We start from the raw sequence: 25,352 nt of genomic DNA on the forward strand, positions 1-25,352 counted from the left end.
GGGGAGGTGTGTGTGTGTGTATATCAAGTGTTGTCCACCACACGATGCATATGAATCGCAATCCAACACCTGCAATTGTAGTCTCCGACACACAAGTGAACGTTGTTGATTTTTCAATAGGCAAGGTGCACATAATTAGAAGGATCATCTTTTATAAATAGTTATACAAACACTCATGTGCCAAGAAATAAAAGAATGTTGTCATTAATTTGATTACCGTGAGTTGATGAAAAAATTGAACGGCCCACGTATATGTAACAAGTTCATATAAGGTTTGGGTGAGAAAGTTAGGGATTGTTGGTGGGGTTGGAGGGAGTGTGGGGGTGGGGTGGGCTTTGTTAGTGGCTTTAGCAGAGCATTAACACCCACAAACAGCTGGCCCCATCAATTTAATGTTGAAAAAAGGGTTTTCAGAACACCTGTCAACCAACAGTCATACAGCCCAATAAAGGTTTAGAGAAGTATCGATTTTGAAAAATGTCAGTGAGAAATAAAAACGTACATTAATCACGTACATGAATATGAAATTGCATACAGTATTAATTTATAATGATATTTGCTTATTTCTATACGAAGAATCATCCATGATGACACAGACTTGCAATCAAATTACACATTACCCACAATTCAACAAATTAGTTGGACCTGCAGGAGGGGACACAAGCGCTTCCCTCGCGCAGGTCTCACTCCAAGCGAGCACAAAGGATGGAGTTGGATGAGAGAGGAAGAGACATAAGGTCCTTACCGAGACGTTGATGGAACAACGGCGGAGAAGATGCTCCCAGCGATCTCGTGCATGCGCTGCTGAGGTGTGGGCAGGGGCAAAACATCCCTCCAGTTTGTCTGCCGATCCAGGGAGCTTGGCACGTAGTGCACGGGGGCGTTACCGCGCCGGCCTGTCCTCGATCGTCTTGCCCGCTCCCTTTCTTCCGGCCCCGGATGCGGACTGCAAACACGAGAGGGAGAGAACGCGAAACAGAAGGCATGTGAGGCGGGGTGAAAGGACCTGAAGAACCATTGGTGATGGCTGTCAAAGACTTCGTCCAATGCAAGGGTAGTGGATGGGAACAAGGCAAAGCCAAGGAAGCTTCAAATGTCTAACTTGGAAGGGTAGTGGATGGGTACAAGGGAAAGCGAAGGAAGCCACAAATGTCGAACTTGGAAGGGTCGTGGATGGGTACAAGGCAAAGCGAAGGAAACCACAAATGTCTAACTTGGAAGGGTAGTGGATGGGAACAAGGCAAAGCCAAGGAAGCTTCAAATGTCTAACTTGGAAGGGTAGTGGATGGGTACAAGGCAAAGCGAAGGAAGCCACAAATGTCTAACTTGGAAGGGTAGTGGATGGGTACAAGGTAAAGCGAAGGAAGCCACAAATGTCTAACTTGGAAGGGTAGTGGATGGGTACAAGGCAAAGCGAAGGAAGCCACAAATGTCTAACTTGGAAGGGTAGTGGATGGGTACAAGGCAAAGCGAAGGAAGCCACAAATGTCTAACTTGGAAGGGTAGTGGATGGGTACAAGGTAAAGCGAAGGAAGCCACAAATGTCTAACTTGGAAGGGTAGTGGATGGGTACAAGGCAAAGCGAAGGAAGCCACAAATGTCTAACTTGGAAGGGTCGTGGATGGGAACAAGGCAAAGCCAAGGAAACCACAAATGTCGAACTTGGAAGGGTCGTGGATGGGTACAAGGGAAAGCGAAGGAAGCCACAAATGTCTAACTTGGAAGGGTAGTGGATGGGTACAAGGTAAAGCGAAGGAAGCCACAAATGTCTAACTTGGAAGGGTAGTGGATGGGTACAAGGCAAAGCGAAGGAAGCCACAAATGTCTAACTTGGAAGGGTAGTGGATGGGTACAAGGCAAAGCCAAGGAAACCACAAATGTCTAACTTGGAAGGGTCGTGGATGGGTACAAGGGAAAGCGAAGGAAGCCACAAATGTCTAACTTGGAAGGGTAGTGGATGGGTACAAGGCAAAGCCAAGGAAATCACAAATGTCTAACTTGGAAGTATGTACTTGTTTTGCACTAAATTATTGGCCTACATTTATCTAACGGCTTCGTCCTTCACTCCACTACTGCCCGTCTGTGAAACCTTCCCCGGTGTCGGACGCAGCTGGTGTTCCACAGACAAACCTCTGCCCAGAGGAACAGCCACCATCTGTTTCTGTTAAGACCAAGGCAACACATACTATCAACTTCCAGTCGCCGGCAGCTATACTTTGAGAAAAGCTTCTGAGGGTGGAGGCCTTGCGTTCGCAAAGGCAGCTCGTCTCCCTTTTCGTCAAAGCAAGACCGCAGCACTCAATACATCTCCATTACAAAGTCAGGTGCGCTCCCGAAGGGCATCGGACCAGGTCTGTAGGTTGTACGTTATCCACGTCGTAAACTAGAAATGTTGAACAGCATCTGCAGAGCAATGAAAACGAATGCTAAAGCACGTGACCCACAAAAAACACTTCCTGCTGCATCTCTGGATTTCAAAAGGATGGGAACCTACACAACCTGGACAAAAGTCTCCATAATGAAAGTAATCTGCAAGACGAGAGCAATTCCCAGTAACTTCTCCGGTGTCTGATATGAGCACTCCTACTTCAACTCTGCCTGCTCTCTCCATTCCTTTCAAACAAACCAAAGCCATATAGCTACATATTCCCATCGTTTGTTTTCGGCCTTCACTAGCCCAATGCTCAGACCACACCTCTGCCTCCCACCAGCAGGCCCAAGGAAAAGGCAATTTCTCAGTTTTGAAATGTTCTCAGAGACATGTGCTCCCTCCATCAACTTCCCCCTCTGCATTCAAACTTCTTTCCCCCAATACACCCCCACCCAATGCTCCCCTAACCCCCACAACCGACCCCCACCTATCATATATTCTCCCTCCCATTCCCACTTCCAGCACTAACGTCTAACTCCCCAATACAGGACAAAAGATCGTCTGTCTGCTCCCTGATTAATTTTCTTTCCAACACTTTTCTTGCTTTAATGCCACCCGAGGAGGATTTCGGAGCAGATGGAAATGACTAGCGCTGCTTACGGGGAGCGCTTCGACTTCCTGACTGATGGAGGTGTGCATTGCGTTTACCAGAATAATTCTTATACAGTATTCACAATAGCAAACATATATTAACCTTAACAGACCTTTCTTGAAATTTTAAAGTTTTTGGATTGTAGCAGGAACTAAAATAAACTAGAACAAAAAGGATCTACCTCTCAAGTACACAAAAATAGAAGAATTGATGTTATCCCCACATCCTTTTTCTCCTCTCCAGCTATTTTTATGATCCTTTCCCATGATCTAGAATTGTCTTTTTATCCTATACTATCTCCATTTCATTCTGTTCACTTCGTCTTCTCAATTTTCTGTTTCTTAACAACTCCTCCATCTCCCAACAACATCCTTAACTCATGCCCCCCACTCTCCTCAAATATCACATCAGGAACATGGAGTTGGAACAAAATCATGGATGGCTTGCCAGAACACAAACAACGATAGGATTTCCGTGGTGTCGTTTCGAAAGATATTTCAAAGCCTGATGTTCATCTCCTCCCGATCTTAAAGGCTCTGCTTCGGACTTTGATGACCTTGAACATTCGAGTTAGTTTCTGAAGTCACTGCTGTGACAACAGGAAGGAAGTTTGCATCAATGAAGTGCTGTGAGTGGGCTAGGGTTAGGGTTAGGGTTAGGGTTAGGGTTACCGAGTTGGTGTAACGAAGATTTGACGGATTTATCTCGTCTGGTGTTGGTGTAACACAGGCACAATTTGAGCATTTCACCCCTCGTCTTTAGTATCAGTTGAGGATTCAGTTCACCGCTTCCTTTACTCTCCTTAAGACTCTTTTCTCCTCTTACTCATTATTTTGGCGGGCAAATCCGTATTTTACCTTCCGATAACATCACCGTGGTTCACTGGGCCCTCTGCGTTGAACCTTATTGACCGGAACAGCGTGACAGTTGTCTCGACACATTTTTGTCTTGCTTGATGGAGCTCAAGTCCAAAACAGTTTCCTCAAGATTGAATACAAGCTTTTGCAGTCTCATGACCATCGCTCAATCCCCTTTTGCTTGGTGGTCCGTGGTGCTGGCTTGGACGGATCTCTCGATCTACAAAAGGCCTTTGTGGAAACTGCTCATTTCTCTTTTCTACTGCAGGCAGATTAACCCTCCCCTTCCACAACCACCCCAGATAAAATGTCTGTACATTCATGCCATGGAATTCCCTGCACGTACAGGAATGCATGCGCGTAACTTGTGAGCGGGAACGGCAGCTCCGTCAGCGCGGAATTCCTGGGGCATTTAAAGCTGCTTGCAGTTTGGGTTTTGGAATGCCTGTTTATTTCCTTATTCCGCTTGTGGAATGCGAGGCCGACGAGGACTCGTAAAGCCCCAAACCTCCGGCGACTTTCGCTGCATTGTGCCAATGCACTCCATGCTCCACAGCGTAGATTATGGGAGAAAATGACACTGAGTTGAGTAAAGCTGAGCTAATACTCAAACAACAATTCGTGCTCCAGAAAGGTATGAAGTGGTATTAAGAATGCAGCGTACTTTCAGGTACTATAGCGCTGGATTAGTTGCCAAGACCCCCAAAGAAGTTCCTTCATTAAGCCCTTTTTCGTTCTCTTTCATTGCTTCCCCATCTGTTCAGTGGTCAGTGCCAATAAGGAGGAAGGGGCTGTTCAAGCATACTGAGTGAGGAGGCCTGCTCAGATGTGCAGAGATAAGGCTGTTGAACATAGCACTGACGAGATAAAAATCCAAAGTAACAACAGGAAAATAGATACAAAACGCAGCCATATTGTGCCCAACAGAAGGAACATGGCAGGTTTGGAGTATGTTCGAAAAAGAGGTGGTTTAAGGGACTGATATGATGGAATGGTAACTAGAAAGCATCTGAAAATGCAAAGCCCATGCATGTCCATTTATAATCAGAAGTCTTCTTCTTCCGTATGCTGAAAATAATGAAAGCAGTTAAAAAAATACAAAATGAAAATTGATAATTTTAATTAGTGAACCAATTCAGTGACCCATTATACAAATTCTTTAAATTTCAGGTCAATCGGGTGAAAATTGGTAATTTTATGCAACCTTGACCTTTGACATTTTCATCTAAAAAAAAAAACAATCCACGCCTACCTTTTGATTAGTGAACCAATTCAGTGACCCATTATGCAAATTCTTTAAATTTCAGGTCAATCGGGTGAAAATTGGTAATTTTATGCAACCTTGACCTTTGACATTTTCATCTAAAAAACAAAACAATCCACGCCTACCTTTTGATTAGTGAACCATTTCAGTGACCCATTATGCAAATTCTTTAAATTTCCAGTCAATCGGGTGAAAATTGGTGATTTTATGCAACCTTGACCTTTGACCTTTCCATCTTAAAAAAACAATCAGCTTCTAGCTTTTGATTGGTGAACCAATTCAGTGACCCAATATGTAAATTATTAAAATTTCAGGTCAATCGGATGAAAATTGACGATTTTAGACGTTGACCTTTGACGTTTCGACCAAATTATTGATTTGACTTATTTGGATATTGTCATAATAAAGCTTTGTTGAAAATTTGATGACAAAACTCAAATGGTAAATTGAAATTTCAGGTAAAATGAAATTTCAGGTAAATTGTTGGATGAAAATTGATGATTTTATGTGATGCTGACCTTTGACCTTTTGACAAAATTATTAATTTGTCTTCTCTGTATTATCATAATAAAGCGTTGGTGAAAATTTGATGATAAAAGCTCAATTGTTAAAAAAAAAAGTTATGGCCTGGACGGACAGACAGACAGACAGACACACACACACAGAAGTGATTACGAAACCCTGTCTCTTACTGTGCAGGGGTAGGGCTAATAAATAAAATAATACCTTGATCTAGTCCAGGATTGATTTTTAACCCAATTTATAGATAAACCCATAAGGGGGAGTGCAGTGTTAGACCTCCTTTTAAGTAACAATCCCAAAATGGTGGAGGAGGTGGAGGTAGAGGAGCATTTAGGATCAAGTGACAATAACATAGTGTGTGCAAGGATTCTTTTAAGAGTTAGAGTTCGCCGTTTGGGATAGTAGAGTAAGGCCATTCAATTTCAGTAAGGTATTATAGACAAAATAAGTGCAGAATAATTATTCAGTAGAATATACAGTGATAGGACCAGGAGCCATAGCCTGAGAGCGAAGAAGAGGTGAGTTAAGACAATTAAGGCAGGGAGGGGTCCTCACTCAGAGAGGAGTTAATACATGGAATGGTCTTCTTGGAAGGTAGTGGCAGCAGAAACGGTAGATAGGTACATATAAGCTTCGGCGACGGTTGAGCTAACTTATGTTTGTAGTTGAGCTAACTTCGGATTTGGGAGAGGTTGAGTGATGAGGTTAACGTTGTTAGTTTACTCTGGAGTTAACATGAACCTATCAGGTTAATACAATTGTTTCTTTTTTTTTTTTTTTTTTGTATACAAGATCGAGGCTCGTGAAAGAGCGAACATTAATCACACAGAAAGACAAACCGACACATAAAACATATAACATCGGGAGCGGTAGACAAGATGGGGAGAGAGGGGTAAGGACACAAACACAACATTTGAGAGCAGGGCCCGAGAGACATGGAGACATCGAGAGATCTGAGAGAGGGTGAGGGCTTTGGGGGGGGGGGGGGGCATGGGAAGGCGCGGTGGGAGAGGTATAAAACATATGGACACTGCCAGGACTTCCAGGAAAGAAGTTGGAATTTCAAACAAGGTGGATCTGGGGTGAATTAGCGGGGGTAGAAAAGATCAAGGTTTTGGATGGGGGAAGATAAGAGATGGTGGTGAACAGCTGTTTTAAAGACCTGGAGGGAGGAGTGGGATTGAAGGGAGTGAGGGAGTTTGTTCCAGAGGCGGGAGAAAAGAGGAATGAAAGAGTGAAGGTGAGCAGAGAGCCGAGATTTCGGCAGTTTAACCATCAGAGGGTTGCTGGCAGATCTTGTGCGACCTGTAGGAATATTTGGGGGACAGAGCACAGAGAGAGCTGGGGGTGCAAGGCCGGAGAGGAGTCGGTAGAAGACAGAAAGACCACCTACCTGCCTGCGGTGAGTGAGTGAAAGGCCCTCAGAGATAGCTTCATCGCGGGAGATTCCAATAATTCTGAAAGCTTTGGTTTCAACAGCGTGAAGCCGAGCTAGGTGTGAGGCAGGAGCACCGGCCCATAGGGGAGAACAGTATTCCATTGAGCTGCGGATGAAAGCCTTGTATGTGGTGAGGAGCTCAGGTGTGCCGAGGAAGGACTTCGCACGACGGAGGATGCCCAGTCGGCGACTGGCTTTGGAGGCCAGCTTGGAAATGTGGTTTTCCCAAGAAAGATCATGGCAGATAGTGAGACCCAAAATCTTGAGCGACAGAACTTCTTGGAGAGGATTGTTGAGAAAGTAGATGGGAGGGTTGTCCAGTCGATCTTTTCGGAGAGACATAGTAAGAGTGTGAGATTTGTCAGGATTGAAAGACATGTTCCACTTGTTTGACCAGTCTGTGATTTTGTCCAGGTCTTCAGAGAGTGAGGAGGCAGCAGACTGCCGATCTGAGGGAAGAGGAATGGAGCGGCAGAGAGTGGAGTCATCAGCAAAGAGATAGAGAGGATTTTCGAGAGAGTCAGAGAGATCATTGATGAAGACCAGAAAAAGCACGGGGCCCAGAACACTGCCTTGGGGAACTCCAGCCTGAACAGGAAGTGCAGAATAATGTGCAGAATGTGCAGTGCAGAATGCAGAATGCTTTTTTTCTTGTTACCTTTTTTTCGTTTTATTTTCATGGATGGAGGTTGTGTTTTCATCCCCTGTCTGTCTGTTTGTTTGTTTGTCACTCACCTACAGGTCACACAATTCCAAACCGATCGTCATAAAACTTTACCAAGTAGTAGAGGTAAGTAGTGTAATAATGTTGCTTCTGGGACACCTCCGTTTAACATGGGAAATCCCTATCTAATGTCATTTACCCCCTTGTCTTTTTCAAAAATCATAAACACCTCTATTTCTCCCACCCTCATCTTTATGAACCTTTTGTCTGTAGTACCTATCCTTAATGTTGTTCATTAGACCACTCAAACACTACAAATATTTGTTTTCTCTTATAGACCTATCATCCTTCTTCTACATATCATCTGGCAGATTAATCTTTGACCCACTCAAACATTGACCCATTCACTTCCATATTAATTCTTTCCCTCCCTCATTGCCCCTAAACACCTATATTTCTCTCACCCTGTTCTTTACGAACCTTCTAACCTTTTGACATGTTATCCTTATTCATTAGACCACTTAAACACCTGTGATCCTTCTGACCTCATGGACCTTTTAACCTTTTACTCTTAATATCATCTGGTGAATATAACCCACTCAAACAACGACCCTACAAATATTTGTTTATGCGTGGGAAATAATTTAATTCTCCTACAACTCTCTTCACCATCTAATATATTAACAAAAAATATGTTTGAGTTTGGTTCTTTATTAAGATATTTTAACTGAGCTAAGATAAAATGGTAAACCTCCCTCAATGTTCTTGCTTGAGCGCCTCCAGTGCCACATACCATTTTTAAATTAAAGTATATATTTTCCTGACAACCATCAAAGTTTTCCGTCCACTCAAAAATATTTCCATCTTTTTTACCCAATTCACCGGTATTTAAATTAATTCTCTTATTTGTTTTGTGAACTTTTTTACCAGTTGCCTTTTCAATTATACCTATTTGATATTTTTCACATTCATTATGTTTTCCATTTATATACCAAGGTTGATTACACCTCCACTCTTTAGTCTGGTTGATACTTGGTTCTATCATTTATATAATAGTAAAAAAGGCGGCGGTAGCCCGTTAAAATCCCCAACCCCCCCCCCTTTTTAACTTATCACTTATATATATCTTATCACTTATATATATCTTATCACTTATATATATATCTTATCACTTATATACTTATATAACCATAAGGGAGACTATCAATTCCATTTTCTAAAATAAACCTCTTATCATCAAAAGCCCCCAATGCTTTCTTATTTATCTCTTCTGAATATAATTGATGTTTATAACTTCTTATTCCATTAATCTTTCTAAACTCTTCTTTCTTTGTTGTTAAACAGTTATAATAATCCTTAAAGTTTATTGTTTCTTTAATAACATTTTTCTTTACACCTTTTAACTTCTTATCAGTCTTTTCAACGTTATTCACAATGTATTTATAAGCATAAGCCTTTGACCTCAATCCCACAAATTCACTCATAACATTTCCTCCTAATTCATCCTTGAACTTTCCAATCACCTTTTTATTTTTAGAAGAGAACAACTCACTCTCTGGACTGTAATTACTCGTGTCATAGATATTAATGTCTCTTTTCATGTCTGAATAAACATCGTTGGTATTAATTTTCAAAATAAAACTATCTGTATCCATATAAAGTAGATTAACATCATTTTGATATTTCTTCCTCAAGTTATTATAAAAGTAATCATACATTAATGACTTTGATAAATCAAGAATTGTTGTTCCAATATAAATAGGTTTGTTCATTTCAATACTCTCTTTAATCAAATGGATCGCACAAAAGTTCTCAGTAAAGACCTCAGCTCGAGTAAAACTCGGTCTATTAATTAATTTTGATGCTTGTTCCCAAGATGTTGATAGTCTGATATTTTGTCTTTTCCTCACATTCTCCATAGTCTTACCAAAGACCGCATTATTCATCAATTTATAAAAGTCTTTCTCAAAATCTGTTTTTGACTCTGTTCTTCTTTGTGTATTAAAATCAATGTACCCCTTTAACCAATGACTTTGATTGAACTTTAGAACCCTATGGATCTTCTCTACTCTTAGACCTTTTGATAAATATTGTCGCAAATTTCTTTGGTGTAGAACATAATTTTTCTTGTTATATAATGTAGTAAGTAATTTTTCTGTTGATTCACCTATATCAAACGATCGTTGATAATCACTCAACCATTCTTTCTTTGGACTTGCTTTCTCACAAGCAAATGGGAGATCTTTGTGTAGGTTATGGAGTTCCTCTGGATATTTTAAATCAATTTCAAAATAATAACCAACTTTTTCTTCATCCAATTCTTTTTGTGTAGAGATACATACATCTTGTAAAACGTTTTTGTAGTCTTTTTCCTTTACCCATCTAAGTTTTCCATAAGGAAGAGCCTGAGACATTGCCCAGCCATACAGGTTGTTCGCGTCATAGTACATCAAGTAAGAACTCTCTTTCGTTGGATCATAATTTGGAAGATATTTGTTATTTGCTTTTGCGTATCTACTCGAGCAGACTTGTGAAATTCCACCTCTTTTTGCCTTTTCAATCATCAAAAGCATATCAACATCGGTTATCAAATCCAAATCTTGTTTTGTCATTTTCAACATCGCACTCCAGGCCAATCCAGGTGCTGTGTAGTAGTGAGCAGGATCCAATCCATATCCAGTGCGACAAACAGATCTAAAGGCTTCAAATACATCGGCCAATAAAAGCACATCAGTTTTGAGATACAAATCGTGATACTCGCCAAGATTCTTGATGTTATATTTTTCCCAAACATTTTGTGCGTGTACATAATCTTTATCAGATATATGACTATTATTTAATTTGTTATAGAAATTTTCTTTTGAAGGAAGTTGTGTTTCATTGAATCTCTCAAATGAGTCCATATAGTCATAGGGGTAAATTCCCTTTTGTGTTAGAAAATCTTTATCTAAAAAATACTCTGAAAGACATGGAAACTCTTTTAGATTTTGAACCAAGTTAACCAATGGACTTGCCATGAATTTAAATGTATCAAGAAATCTGATATGAGTAATAGGAGATGTGTGAATTGTTTTTGTGAATGAAATGTATTTCTGATCCGTGTTTGGAATTGCTGAGATACTTCCAGAAGTCTTTGAGAGTTCCTTGATAAATAGATGTGTATCATAATGAGCGTTGTTATGAAGAAAGACAGGAATGAAAGAGGGGAGTTGATAATTAATATTACAACTTTGATGAGCCGGACCTCTATATTTACCAGTGAGATGACAATGGTCTCTAACCTTTAGACCTTTACCAATTTTCTCCTCACAAATATGACAGACATTGTTTTTTATAAATTCCCTTTTTTCTTTACTTGTTAAGGACATTGGTTTATTGGTTTCTCTCATTATCTTGGTTAATCGAACACAGTCTTTTTCTAGTCGTTTCACAAACTCCTCTGGGGTATTTGAGCCTCTATACATCTCTAACTTGTTATATTTATCACCAACGGATGATTTGATATAATAACAAAAACCACAAGGAGTATGTTTTTGATATTTATTTGTGTATGATTCTTTTGGATCTTGAGAAGCAGTATCAATTTTTTCTAAAATACTTTCAAAATCAGCATATATAACAAATGGATGTTTGATCTTTTTATTTTCATCTTTGAATGTGATCTTTGAGCCTTCTTTAGGCATATTGATTACCGTTGATTTATGTTCGCCACAATAATTTGAATGTTTATCTAATCTTTCTTGTGAATTGAAGAAGTTAAGACAACGCAAACAAATATATATTTTATTTGTTCTCTTACAGACTTGTGGTTTTATTAATTTAGCAATATCTTTGATGTATGTATAATGTGAATTTTCGTCTGAATTAAAATATAGAAGATTAATATGAGTTTGTTTACAATTGTCAGAAAGCTTTAAAACCTGAATGTTGTTTGTTTCTGTTAGACCATAAACATTAACTGATAAATTATTCATCTTTTCAAATTTAGGAATATCATTTAAAGTCATCGGAAACTTTAGATCTTTCGTATTTAATGTATTCTCATATTTTTTATAATGAGATACTCTTTCATCATGAAAATGTGGAGGATGTAAGTGTGCTAAAATAGACCAGAGAAAACATTTATTGTCTTTATTTTTGATATTGATAACTGCTTTTCTATTTTTGATAACACTGGGTAAATCAATGTAAGAAGAAGCTTTTAGAGGATCTGATTTAAGAATATGAATGTCTATGTAAATAATTTTTCCTATATTGAATCCACTTCCTACGATTGAATTATCCACATCTTGCTCTTGTTTAATAAGTTCATCATAGACTCCTGATGTTTTAAAATCTTGATATGAAGATATAAAGTGTGGCTCAGTTCTCATGTATGGTGCATCTATAACTCCTTCATCCTTTGTCATTTCTAATTTTACTCCCATATAAAATTTAAGTGGTTTCATTTCCTTTAGTGTTTTTTCAATCAACGTTTGAACAGCAGGTTTAACTATTTCTACAGCATCAACTATAGACTCTGGTTCAGGAGGTTTGAAGTTAAAGACTCTTATTTTAATATGTCCTTTGAATGCTCCATCAGAGTTTTTAGTTGTGATAAAATTTGATAAATGTAGATTTGTTTTAAGATGTATTTTGAAGCCTTTCTTGAGGATATTTTTATTACATGTAGAACAGTGTTTTGTTTCAGGTGGAAGAGGGGAAAGTTTGTTTAAAATGTTGTATGTATGTTTTGCGGTGAGAATATGTTGTTTATAATATTTTACTTCCTTCTCGCAAGTATCACAATAAACCATATTTATAGCGTGAGAAAACGTGGTGTTTTATATATATCACTGTGCTTAAAATAAAACACTTTTGAGCTTTACAGCTCCGTTTTATATATATCGCTGTGCTTAAACTAAAACACTTTTTCACTCAGAATCATCTAAGTCATAACTATCACATGAATACTCAGAATCATACTCAGAGTCATCAATAAAGCTACTCTCATAACTATCATTTGAGCACAAACTATTAGTATCATAACTATCATCTGTGTTCAATGAAATACTATCATCACCATCGTCCAAGTTCAATGAAATACTATCATCACTATCGTCTGAGTTCAATGAAATAGTAAAATCTTCACTGCTGTATTGACTCATATTTAATTAGCAAGAAAAATATTCCCATCAATATCTATATACTTTCTTTCATTAACAGATTCAATCTCTACAATTTTTATATCAAAAGTTATCTTTAAATAATCTCTAACTATCATAGAACGAAATGACATTTCACCAGAAATATTAACATCATTCATTTTACTTAGATCTACACCCTTTGGATTATTAAAGAAAATACAAATGTCTCCTCTAGAATTATTAATGGTCTTATCATTCTTTTTCAAAGTATCGTGGTCAATCACTTTTTCAAGCTTTGAATAAATTGCCAGGAGTAGAGGAGAAACTTTTGTTAGATTTACTTTAATGGATGTCTTTCCAGGTATAGTTAGAGCTCTTCCTTTAAATGAAATAGAGGGGCTCATGTTATTTTCCATAACTGGTTTTACCCAAAAATTTCCATATTTATCTTTGTTCAATTTAACATCTTTGACATATTTTTCTATATCTTCCACCGAAGTAGAGATTGATTGAAATTTGTCTTTTGTGCTTTGAAACATTGTATTTATTAATGAATAAACTTGCGTTTAGTTTAAGTAAAAATTTACCACATAAATATGATAAGTTCTGAAGGATATTTAGAATTTCCAGACTCTCCATATGATAAATTAGAGAATTGTCCGGCTTGTGATAGAGTGGGGCTTAATGATGAGGATTCATATAAACAATGTATTTTCTGTGATTTAATTTTAATTAATGATAATAAGAAATATAAAAAAATATATAACTCTTTTAAATTAGAACCAAAAATGAATTACTTTACAAGATTAATAAGAGAGATGAATGTTAAGTATTGTGATGATAATACACCATTTCTTTCAAGGGAAGAGACTAATTGTATTGAGGAAATGTATAAGGGTTTAATGATATTTATTATTCAAAATAATTTTAATGGAAATGTTAATACAAGATACTATATAAATAAAATAATGGATTATTTTGAAATTAAACCCGAACTCAGGATAAAATATAGAGTTTCTCAAATAGCTCAAAAAAAGTTGGATAACTTGTTTTCCAAATATATAAATGAATGATTTTTTACCCGTTTGGGAAAATAAGATAAAATTTAATAACCATAAAAACATTCCAAATTCATTGAGATGTCTAATAGTTGGTTCAAGCGGATGTGGAAAAACCTGTTTACTTTTAAAGATGCTCCTTGGTTCTAATTTTTTAGATTATGATAATTTAATAATTTTTACAAAGTCAAGTTTTCAACCCGAGTATCAACTACTCTCACAGGGTTTTAATGCGGGTCTTAAAAAGGAAGACATTATCGGTTTATTTAAACTTCAAAACAAACTAAATGATTATAATATTGATGATATAATACAATTATTTTGTGATACACAGAAATCAAAATCGAAACCCATAACTTGTATTCTCAGTGATAATACGGATGATATACCTTCACCTCAAGATTTAGATAAATCAAAAAAGAACCTTGTCATCTTTGATGATTGTGTTAATGAGAGAAACCAAACAGTAATGGATAGCTACTATACAAGAGGGAGACATTCTTCTTGTAATTGTATATATCTTAGTCAATCATATTTTCAACTCCCTCGACGCTCAATAAGAAACAATGCCAATACTTTTATTTTATTTAAGTTAAATTCAATAGATGTAAATAATTTTTGGAGAGATAATTGCTCTACGTTATGTAGTAAAAAAGAATTTGAAAATTATATGAAACACACGATTGGAAAATATAAATATATTGTTGTGAAACAAGATGAGATACTAAATGATATTTTTCAATAAATAAATACAGAAAATGAATACTGAAGAAAGAGAAAGAAAGTTTAAGGAACATCAACAATTAGTTTCAAAAGTTGTTAAACAACAGGAAGAGATAAAGAAGAAACGGAGACAGAAACTAACTGGTGAAGAAGCCTTTGAAAGAAAACAAGAGAAATTCTTTAAACCACTTTTGAAAACTCAACACCCTACAGTTCCCACGGTAGAATTTACTCCGAAAAAACTTCAAATGCTCAAAGATTTTAGTCAGATAACAAAACAAGAACTTGGTGAATTAGAATATGATGACGAGGGATTATTTCGGAAACTTGAGGAGGTAAATCAACCCCCTAATTATGTTGTGGAAGCTCTTCAAAACAATGAATATTCGGCGGGTTCAAAAACCAGAGCAGGTCTCATTCCAACAGAAGAACCAGCAGTGTTTCATCTTGTGGAAGAAAAGGTATTGATATTTAATGATGAATTGATGTTCTTGAGTTCTACTCAACCAAATGTTAAATTAACTCCAAGATTAATGTTTCTTCTAACAAACCCCGGATTCAGCGGTTCAAAATATTTTGAGGAACCACTTGATATGGAAAGAGAGGAAGATAGGGTATATATTGAGTTGCTAAATGCACTTGATTATGGAGTTTCTGTTGCTGGTAAAAGTAAGAAGAATGAGAAGGAGAAACATATTATTGATGCTTTAAGTAAGCTTGGTTCGGGTGTTAGTTTTCTTCCAAATGACCCATCACAATTAGTTAATAGGCTATTATTGTTGTTAGGTAGTAAGAAGGCTGGAAACAACAATTGTTTTAATGAATCCTCAGCCATTTTAGATCAGTTGATGAACATGAAAATAATTAATAAATGTCAATACAAAGATATTTTATTAGATATTAAATAAGATGAGAAGCACAATTCTTAGTTTTAATTTCACAACGAGCGATTACACAGCTTCATTCCCTTACCCACTACAACTTGACCCCCTTACCTCATATGAGGCATCTTTGTTGTCAATGGAAACTTACAATACCCTTTTTAATATCACAGAGAAAAACAACAAGTTTAGTTATAATCCAGGAAGTGGATATAAAACTATAACCGTTTCACCTGGAGCTTACGAGATTTCTCAAATATCTTCAGAAGTCTCTCGCCTTATGAAAGAAAAAGGTGATGAACCAAAAAATATTGTAATAGATATTCAAAAACACACTTCAAAATCAACTATTAAACTTAAAAATAATTATAAAGTTGATTTCACGATTGAAAATTCGTTTAGAGAGCTATTGGGTTTCTCTTCAAAAAAGATTGAAAATAACGGGACGTTTTACAGTGATAATGTTATCCAAATATCCTCCGGTATAAATTCAGTATTAATTCATTGTGATTTGATTGATGGTGCTTATAACGATGGAATAAGAACAAATACAATATTTTCATTCAGTGCATACTCAACCCCGATTGGTTATAAATTTAATATGGAACCAAAAAATCTTGTCTATTTACCTGTGTCAGGAAAAACCATATACAGAGTAAATTTTAGGATAACCGACCAAGATAATCGTATGATATCCTTTAATGATGAAATTATATCCATCAGAATTCACCTACGTGAAGTTTTTCAATAAATAAATAATGGTTATTGTGAGAAAACACGAGTTGGGAAAATATAAAATAATTACAGGGGAGGGCATGTTCCTTTCACCAGACTATACAAGGTATGTGGGTAGAGGATACTATAAACCTAAGAGACAACGAGGTGTAGGTCATCAATTTCGAAATAAAGGAGATGGGATAATTGATACTCTAATGGGTATTGGTTCAACCATCCTTAAACATAAAGACCTAATTGGTTCAACTGCTTCTGCCGTGGGCTCCGTTGCGGGTGCTATAAAGAGTATAAAAGATGCTCAAAAGGAGTCTCATAAATTACAAGCAATCAAAGAAATAAAAAAAGGTAAAACTCAACTATCTTCACAAGAACGACAAAAAATCATTAAAATACTTGGGTCAGGGTTTCAACAATTTTAATGCTATATAAATACAAGTATGGAAGCGATTGATAGTATCTATGATTTGGATGATACGATTATCATTTCAAACTCCACTAAAAAGGAAGACTATTTTAAGGTAAATGCTATAACAGGAACAGACTGGAATTCAAACGGAACAAAAAGTTTTGAAATAAATAATCAACAAACTTACTTGAATATAGCTGATAGTTTCTTGCTGTGTAAATTTAAATTCACTAAGGCTGCGAATAATACTAATGCTACACTCGTAAATGATTTCTTCTGGAAAATGTTTGACAGTGTCCGCCTGTATATTGGAACACAAGAGGTTGAAGCGGTTGATTATGTCTCTGCTACATCTGAAATGATGAAATTTACACTATATTCGTTTAGTGATAGAATGGGTAAGGGAGCTGTTGAGGGTTTTATTCCTGATATGTCAACGGGTACAAACGCAGACCCTGGTTATAGTCAAAGGAAGTCAATGTATAATGATGACGCAAAAGCTGAGAATAGTTTTACCGTAGCAGTACCTCTGAAAGGTATATTTGGATTTTGTGATTATGATAAAGTTTTGTATGGGCTTAAAATTAGATTTCAACTACAAAGGAATGATAATGTAAATAGATTGCTTTTTGGGGATGAAAATGCTTTTGGAGAAAATAATAAATTTGTTATTAATGATTTGTGTTGGTATATCAGTGAATATACTCCTAATCTTAAAACGGAAGAGATGTTAAATAGAAGACTTAACTCAAAGAAACCGCTAAATGTATCATACCTTAAAAGAAGATGTCAACACGTTAAACTGGAACACACTACCTACACTTGGAATTTAGGTGTTCTTCAAGGAAAGCCACGATACCTCTGGCTCATTTTTAAAAAACCAGATGGAGAGGACGGTACTAATAAGAATAATGCCCTGAGTGATAATGCAAAGGTGAAACAACTTCGGGTTTCTCTTGATGGCACATTTTATCCGCGAGATAGATTGGAAATTGATTGGGAAAAAAATGATTATGCGGAAGCCTACAAGTCCTACCAAAAGGTGTGTGAAAGTAATGGTAATAATGATCCTATTTTGGATATGGTTGCGTTTCAAAAACTTTATACAATCTACGCAATTGACCTGAGTTCTCAAAAGGAAACTATAAAGTCTAATCGAGTGGATACTTCTCTATACATTGAAAGAGGGGAGAGTGAAGAGGTTAATGCATATTGTTTGCTTTTGGAGGAAACAGAATTACAGATTAATACAGATAATGGTGTTATGATTAATATCACATAGGTTTTTTCTCATAAATAAATGGTTGGGGTATATGTTAATCAAATCAATCTTAATAAATTAACATCTTGTATTCAAAATCAAAAGCCTTGTATTATTAATGTTAATACAATTCAAAGAAAAGGAGCTGTAAGAATTGATGTTTTACTCACACACACACAAGTAAAAACACTAAATGATGTTGGATCACTTAAAATTAAAATGACGAAACCTATGTTAAAGAAATATTCAATAGACGAGTCAAGAGGAGGATTTCTCCCGTTTCTAATTCCTTTATTTGCTGGTTTAAGTGCGGCGGGAGCATTGACTGGTGGTATTTCAGCAGCGGTAAAAACTGCTAACGAAAGGAAGGCACAACTAAAAGCTCAAAAAGAATTGGAAAGACATAACAAGGAGTTGGAGAAACAAATTAGTGGAAGTGGTGTAATTGTAGATTTTGCTCAAAAACTTGAAAGTCTACCTGATAAAGCTAGATTGTTGGTTGGAGATATGCTTTCCTCTATCGCTCAAGCGGGTGTTAAACTAACTAAACGGGGTAATGGATTGTATCTTTCTCATAAATAAATGGATAAATGGTTTAAACAATTTGGAAAGAATACAACGTCAAATATAGAACTAGCTAAGTATTGTAAAACACTAAAAATTGATAATGTGGTTATTTGTATGAGAGATGAATTAACACATATAAATAAGAATACAAAGAATATTATTATGAATTTAGACACACAGAATGGTTCTCATTGGGTTTGTATTCATAATAGTCAGGATAAATATTATTTTGATAGTTATGGTATGCCACCACCTGTTGAAGTAATACAATTCTTACAGAATGGTGTTTATCAAACATTCCAAGTTCAAGAAATTAATTCTAAATGTTGTGGCCAATTATGTTTATATGTATTATTTCAACTCAACAATAATGAAAATTTTTATGATATCATTTTTTATCTAATATAAATGACCTATGTTGGAAAAGATGGTTCTATCTTTGGAAAATCCTCTCAGGATATTGATTTATCAAATTATTATACAAAGGCACAGGCTGAACGACAAAAATATAGTGTAAGTAAAAATATTAATATGAAGAATACTTATAAATTAATCAATTATCCAAACCCTACAGATGCGAATGACTTGATTAGATTCAGTGATTTATCACAATATATATCTTTAAAGAAAACAGCACGTTTTGTGAAACAAGTAAAATTTACAACCACAACACCTGGTTATACTGACCATACACCTTTCCTCATTGAATTTAACTACCTGCTTACAATTAAATTTTATAAAGAAGGACATTTAGTTAATATGCGAATTAATAAATGGGGGTATGATATGCCTGATTTAGGGTATAATTGGTCTTTTTCAATAAACATAGAAGACCTACATGATTTAAATCAGTCTCGTAAAGAAGAATATTATCCACTTGGTGAAGATAAGGATTTATGTGGAAGTACAATTAGTAAACAACAAATACGTGATTTTAAGAAAATAAAAATATATGATAGTATAGCGATGGTTCGCATGACAAAGAAGGAAGGTAATGAGATAAGGATAGAAAGCCGAGGAATACAAACCGATTTGGTAGTGGGAAGATGGGGTGGTATTACCTGTCATAATATTAATCTCACATATATTTCTGATACATAAATGGCAGGAAGAAGACTACAAGAGAATTATAATTTTTGTATTCAAGGATACCTACAAGAAAAGGGTGCTCGGTATTACATACCTTATGATTTGGAGCATATACATGGGAATTTTGTCATAAAAAACTGGCCTTATACTGATATTGTTAAACCCACAAATAGAGACTTGTTTAAAATATTAAATAAAAATGAACTTCTCAAAGTTATGAAATATAAAACTCTTTTAGAAATCGTCAACAAATCTTATTGGTATCCTATTATGAGAAAAATAATTATAGATACAAGAATATCTCAAAATCCAGATGAGTATATGTATAATATTCTTTGGGGTTCAAACTCAAGGGTAGCAAGGGATGAGGAAGGAGTTGAAGAAGAGAAGGAGGAAAGAGAGAAAAAGGAGAAGGAGGAAAGGGAGAGGGAGGAGAAGGAGGAGAGGGAGAAAAAGGAGGAGAAGGAGGAGAGGGAGAAAAAGGAGAAGGAGGAAAGGGAGAAAAAGGAGAAGGAGGAAAGGGAGAAAAGGGAGAAGGAGGAAAGGGAGAAAAGGGAGAAAAAGGAGAAGGAGGAGAGGGAGAAAATGGAGGAGGAGGAGAGGGAGCAAAGAGAGGGGGAGGAAAAATATAAAAAGATGGAAATCACTGAGATTCATAAAAGATTGAGTGTATTAAAGCAAATAAATCAATCTCAACGCACCGAAGAGGAAATTAAAGAATTAACAACTCTTATGAAGATAATGGTTTCAAAAATAAGAACGTCAATGTCTTCAATTTCAGAGATTTAAACGAGAAAGTGGTGAAGAAGAAGAAGAAGAAGAAGGAAAAGATTATGTGATTGATGATGTTGGTGTCATTGACTTTAGTTAGTTTTTATTTGTAAATAAATGGAGGAGAGAGTGAAGGCATTCCTTAGGATTCTTTATGTTTTAAAAATAAAGATTGAAATGTATATGTTGAAAACCAAAAAGGTTTTGATACTCTGTCGGAATTTTTCTGATAAATAAATATGAGTTATTGTCTCAAATGTAAAAAGAAAACTAAATCTAAAAATATCTCTTATGTTAAAGCTAAAAATAATAGAGTTTATCAAAAAGGAATATGTCAAGTATGTGGCTCTAAAAAGTGCCAATTCATCTCTCCTAAAAGAGGAGGAGACATACAAAAGTTTCTGTCAGGAAGTAAATTTACAACAACTGGAATTCCAGGGGAATTACACCTTCCAGGGTATTCTTTCTGTGGTCCAGGAACAAACTTGGATAAAAGATTAGATGAGGCTGACAATCCTAAACCTTGGTCTAAACCTACAAATAGGGTTGACGAAGTGTGTATGAAGCATGATATTGCTTATGGGAAAACCACTACGTTGACTGAAAAACATAAAGCCGACAGCGAAATGTTGTATAATTTGTCTTTGATACAAAATCCAACGTTGAGAGAGAAAGTTGATAGGTTTATTGTGAGAAATTTGATAAATGCTAAATTGAAACTTGGTCTTGGTTATTCCTCAAAAAACTATTAGGCTCTAATGATGCCATCAAGACTGAGGAGCTTTTGGCTGAAGAATTACACAAACCTATAATCACAAAGTTTAAAAGAAGGAAGGTTTATTCTAAATACACTGACCACATATGGTCCGCTGATTTAATTGAATTGAATAATGACAGGGGATACAGGTATGCTTTAACCGTTATTGATTTGAGGAGTAGATTTGCCTGGGTTGTCCCTTTAAAAAATAAAAGGGGTGATACTTTAATGTTAGCCTTTAAGCTAATATTTGATCGGGATAAAAGGAAACCAAAGAAGTTATGGACTGATGAGGGAACAGAGTTCTATAACAAAATATTCATGAAATTTCTTAAGGGGAAGGGTATTAAATTATACAGCACCTTTAATGAAGGAAAGGCAGTTGTTATTGAGCGTTTTAATCGTACTTTAAAAGAGAAATTATATAAAAAATTCACACAACTCGGTTCTCAAAAATGGGTGTATTTAATTCAGGATATTGTAGATAATTACAATAATACAGTTCATTCATCAACACAATCAAAACCATCAGAAACATTTACAAAATTAGAATATGAAAAGGAGATTAATTTGAGAAAGCCCAAGTTTAAAGTTGGTGATATTGTAAGAATATACAAATGGAAAAGTCATTTTGAGAAAGGTTATACACAAAAATGGACTCGTGAATTATTTAAAATCATTGATGTAATGGATACAGTCCCTTGGACCTACAAATTATATGATTTAAATGGAGAAGAAATCTTGGGTTCATTTTACTCACAAGAATTACAAAAAACACAAGTAAGCAGATAATACCCTTGAAAATAATAAATAAATAAATAAAATGTAATGGGGATACGTTTTTAAATCTGTGAACCCCAAACACAGAATCCCACAACTTTTTAGTTGGGGCTTAACTTTTGTGTGTGTATAATGGGGATACGTTTTTAAATCTGTGAACCCCAAACACAGAATCCCACAACTTTTTAGTTGGGGCTTAACTTTTGTGTGTGTATAATGGGGATACGTTTTTAAATCTGTGAACCCCAAACACAGAATCCCACAACTTTTTAGTTGGGGCTTAACTTTTGTGTGTGTATAATGGGGATACGTTTTTAAATCTGTGAACCCCAAACACAGAATCCCACAACTTTTTAGTTGGGGCTTAACTTTTGTGTGTGTATAATGGGGATACGTTTTTAAATCTGTGAACCCCAAACACAGAATCCCACAACTTTTTAGTTGGGGCTTAACTTTTGTGTGTGTATAATGGGGATACGTTTTTAAATCTGTGAACCCCAAACACAGAATCCCACAACTTTTTAGTTGGGGCTTAACTTTTGTGTGTGTGTGTATGTGCGAGTGAGTCATAATAATATACAAACCCTAACCCAACCCAAGCCCTAACCCAACCCCATCCCTAACCCAAACCCATCCCTAACCCAACCCATCCCTAACCCAACCCCATCCCTAACCCAACCCCATCCCTAACCCAACCCCATCCCTAACCCAACCCCATCCCTAACCCAACCCCATCCCTAACCCAACCCCAACCCTAACCCAACCCCATCCCTAACCCAACCCCATCCCTAACCCAACCCATCCCTAACCCTCACATTCAAAATCCCAACCCTAACCCAATCCCATCCCTAACCCAACCCCAACCCTAACCCTCACATTCAAAATCCCAACCCTAACCCAACCCATCCCTAACCCAACCCCATCCCTAACCCAACCCCATCCCTAACCCAACCCCAACCCTAACCCTCACATTCAAAATCCCAACCCTAACCCAACCCCATCCCTAACCCTCACATTCAAAATCCCACCCAAACCCTAACATAATCTTTCTTTTCTTCTTTTTTAAATACGTATTTTTTTTTTTTTCCTCTTCCTCCAATTCTGTCTTTCAAGGCTTTTAAGTTTGAAGAAGTAGAAATGGGAAGAAAGAATTTTCCAGCATTTTCTTCCTCGAACTTTCTTGATATTGCTTAAATCAAGCGTCATTAAATAAAGAACATTGTTCATTGCTTTAGAATCCAAAGAGTCTCCAAGAGGAACCCCACAGGTAGAGTCTCCAAAATAAAACCAACTTTCCAAGTTCCCAAGGTATAACCACATTCCTGTTGAGCCTCCAAGATAGGTATCACATTCCGAGTCATCAAAACAAAACCCCCATTCCGAGTCTCCAAAAATATAACCATCTTTCCAAGTCCCCAAGGTAAAACCACAATTTTCAGAAATATTGGGGGTTTCCGTGATAAGTCTCACATAGTATAACTGCGGACCATCAGGGAAAACTTCCCTTTCCCAATTTTTTAGGGTTTCTATGATGTGTCTCACATAGTATAACTGCGGACCATCAGGGAGAATTCCCATTTCACAATTTTTTAGGGTTTCTATGATGTGTCTCACATAGTATAACTGCGGACCATCAGGGAGAACTCTCCTTGCCCAATTTTTTAGGGTTTCTATGATGTGTCTCACATAGTATAACTGCGGACCATCAGGGAGAATTCCCATTTCACAATTTTTTAGGGTTTCTATGATGTGTCTCACATAGTATAACTGCGGACCATCAGGGAGAACTCTCCTTGCCCAATTTTTTAGGGTTTCTATGATGTGTCTCACATAGTATAACTGCGGACCATCAGGGAGAATTCCCATTTCACAATTTTTTAGGGTTTCTATGATGTGTCTCACATAGTATAACTGCGGACCATCAGGGAGAACTCTCCTTGCCCAATTTTTTAGGGTTTCTATGATGTGTCTCACATAGTATAACTGCGGACCATCAGGGAGAATTCCCATTTCACAATTTTTTAGGGTTTCTATGATGTGTCTCACATAGTATAACTGCGGACCATCAGGGAGAACTCTCCTTTCCCAATTTTCAGAAATTTGTGGGTCTCCAATGTATGACTTGTATTCTGGCTCATCAAGGTAGAACTTGTTCAGTGGGTTTTGTTTTGATAACTCACAACAAGTATCATCATGGTAAAACTCTTTTTCAGGATTTTGTGGATCTCCAAGGTATAACTCTTTGGCTGGGTCATCAAGGTAGAACTCGTTCTGGGGGTCTTGGTTGTTCAAAATGTCTTCAAACAAAAAAATAACTTCATCCCAAGTTGTGTTAAAAGCAGAATTTTCATTTCGTATCTCAGATACAATTTCCTGTGAAAGAAAATAACAATGTATTAATTTAATACAATATTTTTTATTTGTATAAATCAAGCTCTATGAATATTAAAATAAACTTTGTTAACTCTTACACGAGTCTCATCTTAAAAAAAAAAAAAAAAAAAAAAAAAAAAAATTAAATAAATAAATAAATAAATAAACAAACTTACCTCCATTGATAAGAGGTTCGAGTCCAGTTCATCAATCTGAAGGTTGAGTTCTACACAGGTAGTAGGACTCCATGGAATAGCAAAGTTATCCCATTCCATTTCGGCATAGTAGTCCATTCTCAAGTGAAGCAGAAAGCGTGTTTGAAAAAGCCTGTGTGGTCGGTGCCTTTTATAAGGACTGGGTGTGTCTTCCTGTGGAAATTCCCTGGGCGTGTCTTAACTGGAAATGATGTGATGGAAATTCCCTGAAAATGATGTAATGTATTACCTGGAAATGATACAATGCTGAAGAGTTTATAAAGTGGGTGGGACTTAGCAAAAGTGGGAGGAGCTTAGCGAAAGTGGGCGGGGCGCAGTAAAAAGTGGGCGTGGCTTAACAAAAAGTGGGCGGGGCTTAGTAAAAAATGGGCGTGGTTTACCAAAAAGTGGGCGGAGCTTACCAAAAAATGGTATGTGGCACTGGAGGCGCTCAAACAAGAACATTGAGGGAGGTTTACCATTTTATCTTAGCTCAGTTAAAATATCTTAATAAAGAACCAAACTCAAACATATTTTTTGTTAATATATTAGATGGTGAAGAGAGTTGTAGGAGAATTAAATTATTTCCCACGCATAAACAAATATTTGTAGGGTCGTTGTTTGAGTGGGTTATATTCACCAGATGATATTAAGAGTAAAAGGTTAAAAGGTCCATGAGGTCAGAAGGATCACAGGTGTTTAAGTGGTCTAATGAATAAGGATAACATGTCAAAAGGTTAGAAGGTTCGTAAAGAACAGGGTGAGAGAAATATAGGTGTTTAGGGGCAATGAGGGAGGGAAAGAATTAATATGGAAGTGAATGGGTCAATGTTTGAGTGGGTCAAAGATTAATCTGCCAGATG

The 25,352-nt window shown here is 36.5% G+C and overlaps 1 protein-coding gene across 1 annotated transcript in view; it reads right to left on the minus strand.

Moving 5' to 3' along the window:
* Positions 1 to 25,352, minus strand: part of LOC137439786 (actin remodeling regulator NHS) — a 201,113-nt gene that overhangs the window by 28,008 nt on the left and 147,753 nt on the right. Inside the window, 2 exon segments of the mRNA XM_078767979.1 lie at positions 746 to 934; positions 936 to 946. Coding sequence (XP_078624105.1) covers positions 746 to 934; positions 936 to 946 — 200 coding nt within the window.

The sequence above is a fragment of the Myxine glutinosa genome, chromosome 14 (genome assembly GCF_964187855.1).
Source record: "Myxine glutinosa chromosome 14, kmMyxGlut1.1, whole genome shotgun sequence".
In the NCBI taxonomy this organism is placed as follows: domain Eukaryota; kingdom Metazoa; phylum Chordata; class Myxini; order Myxiniformes; family Myxinidae; genus Myxine; species Myxine glutinosa.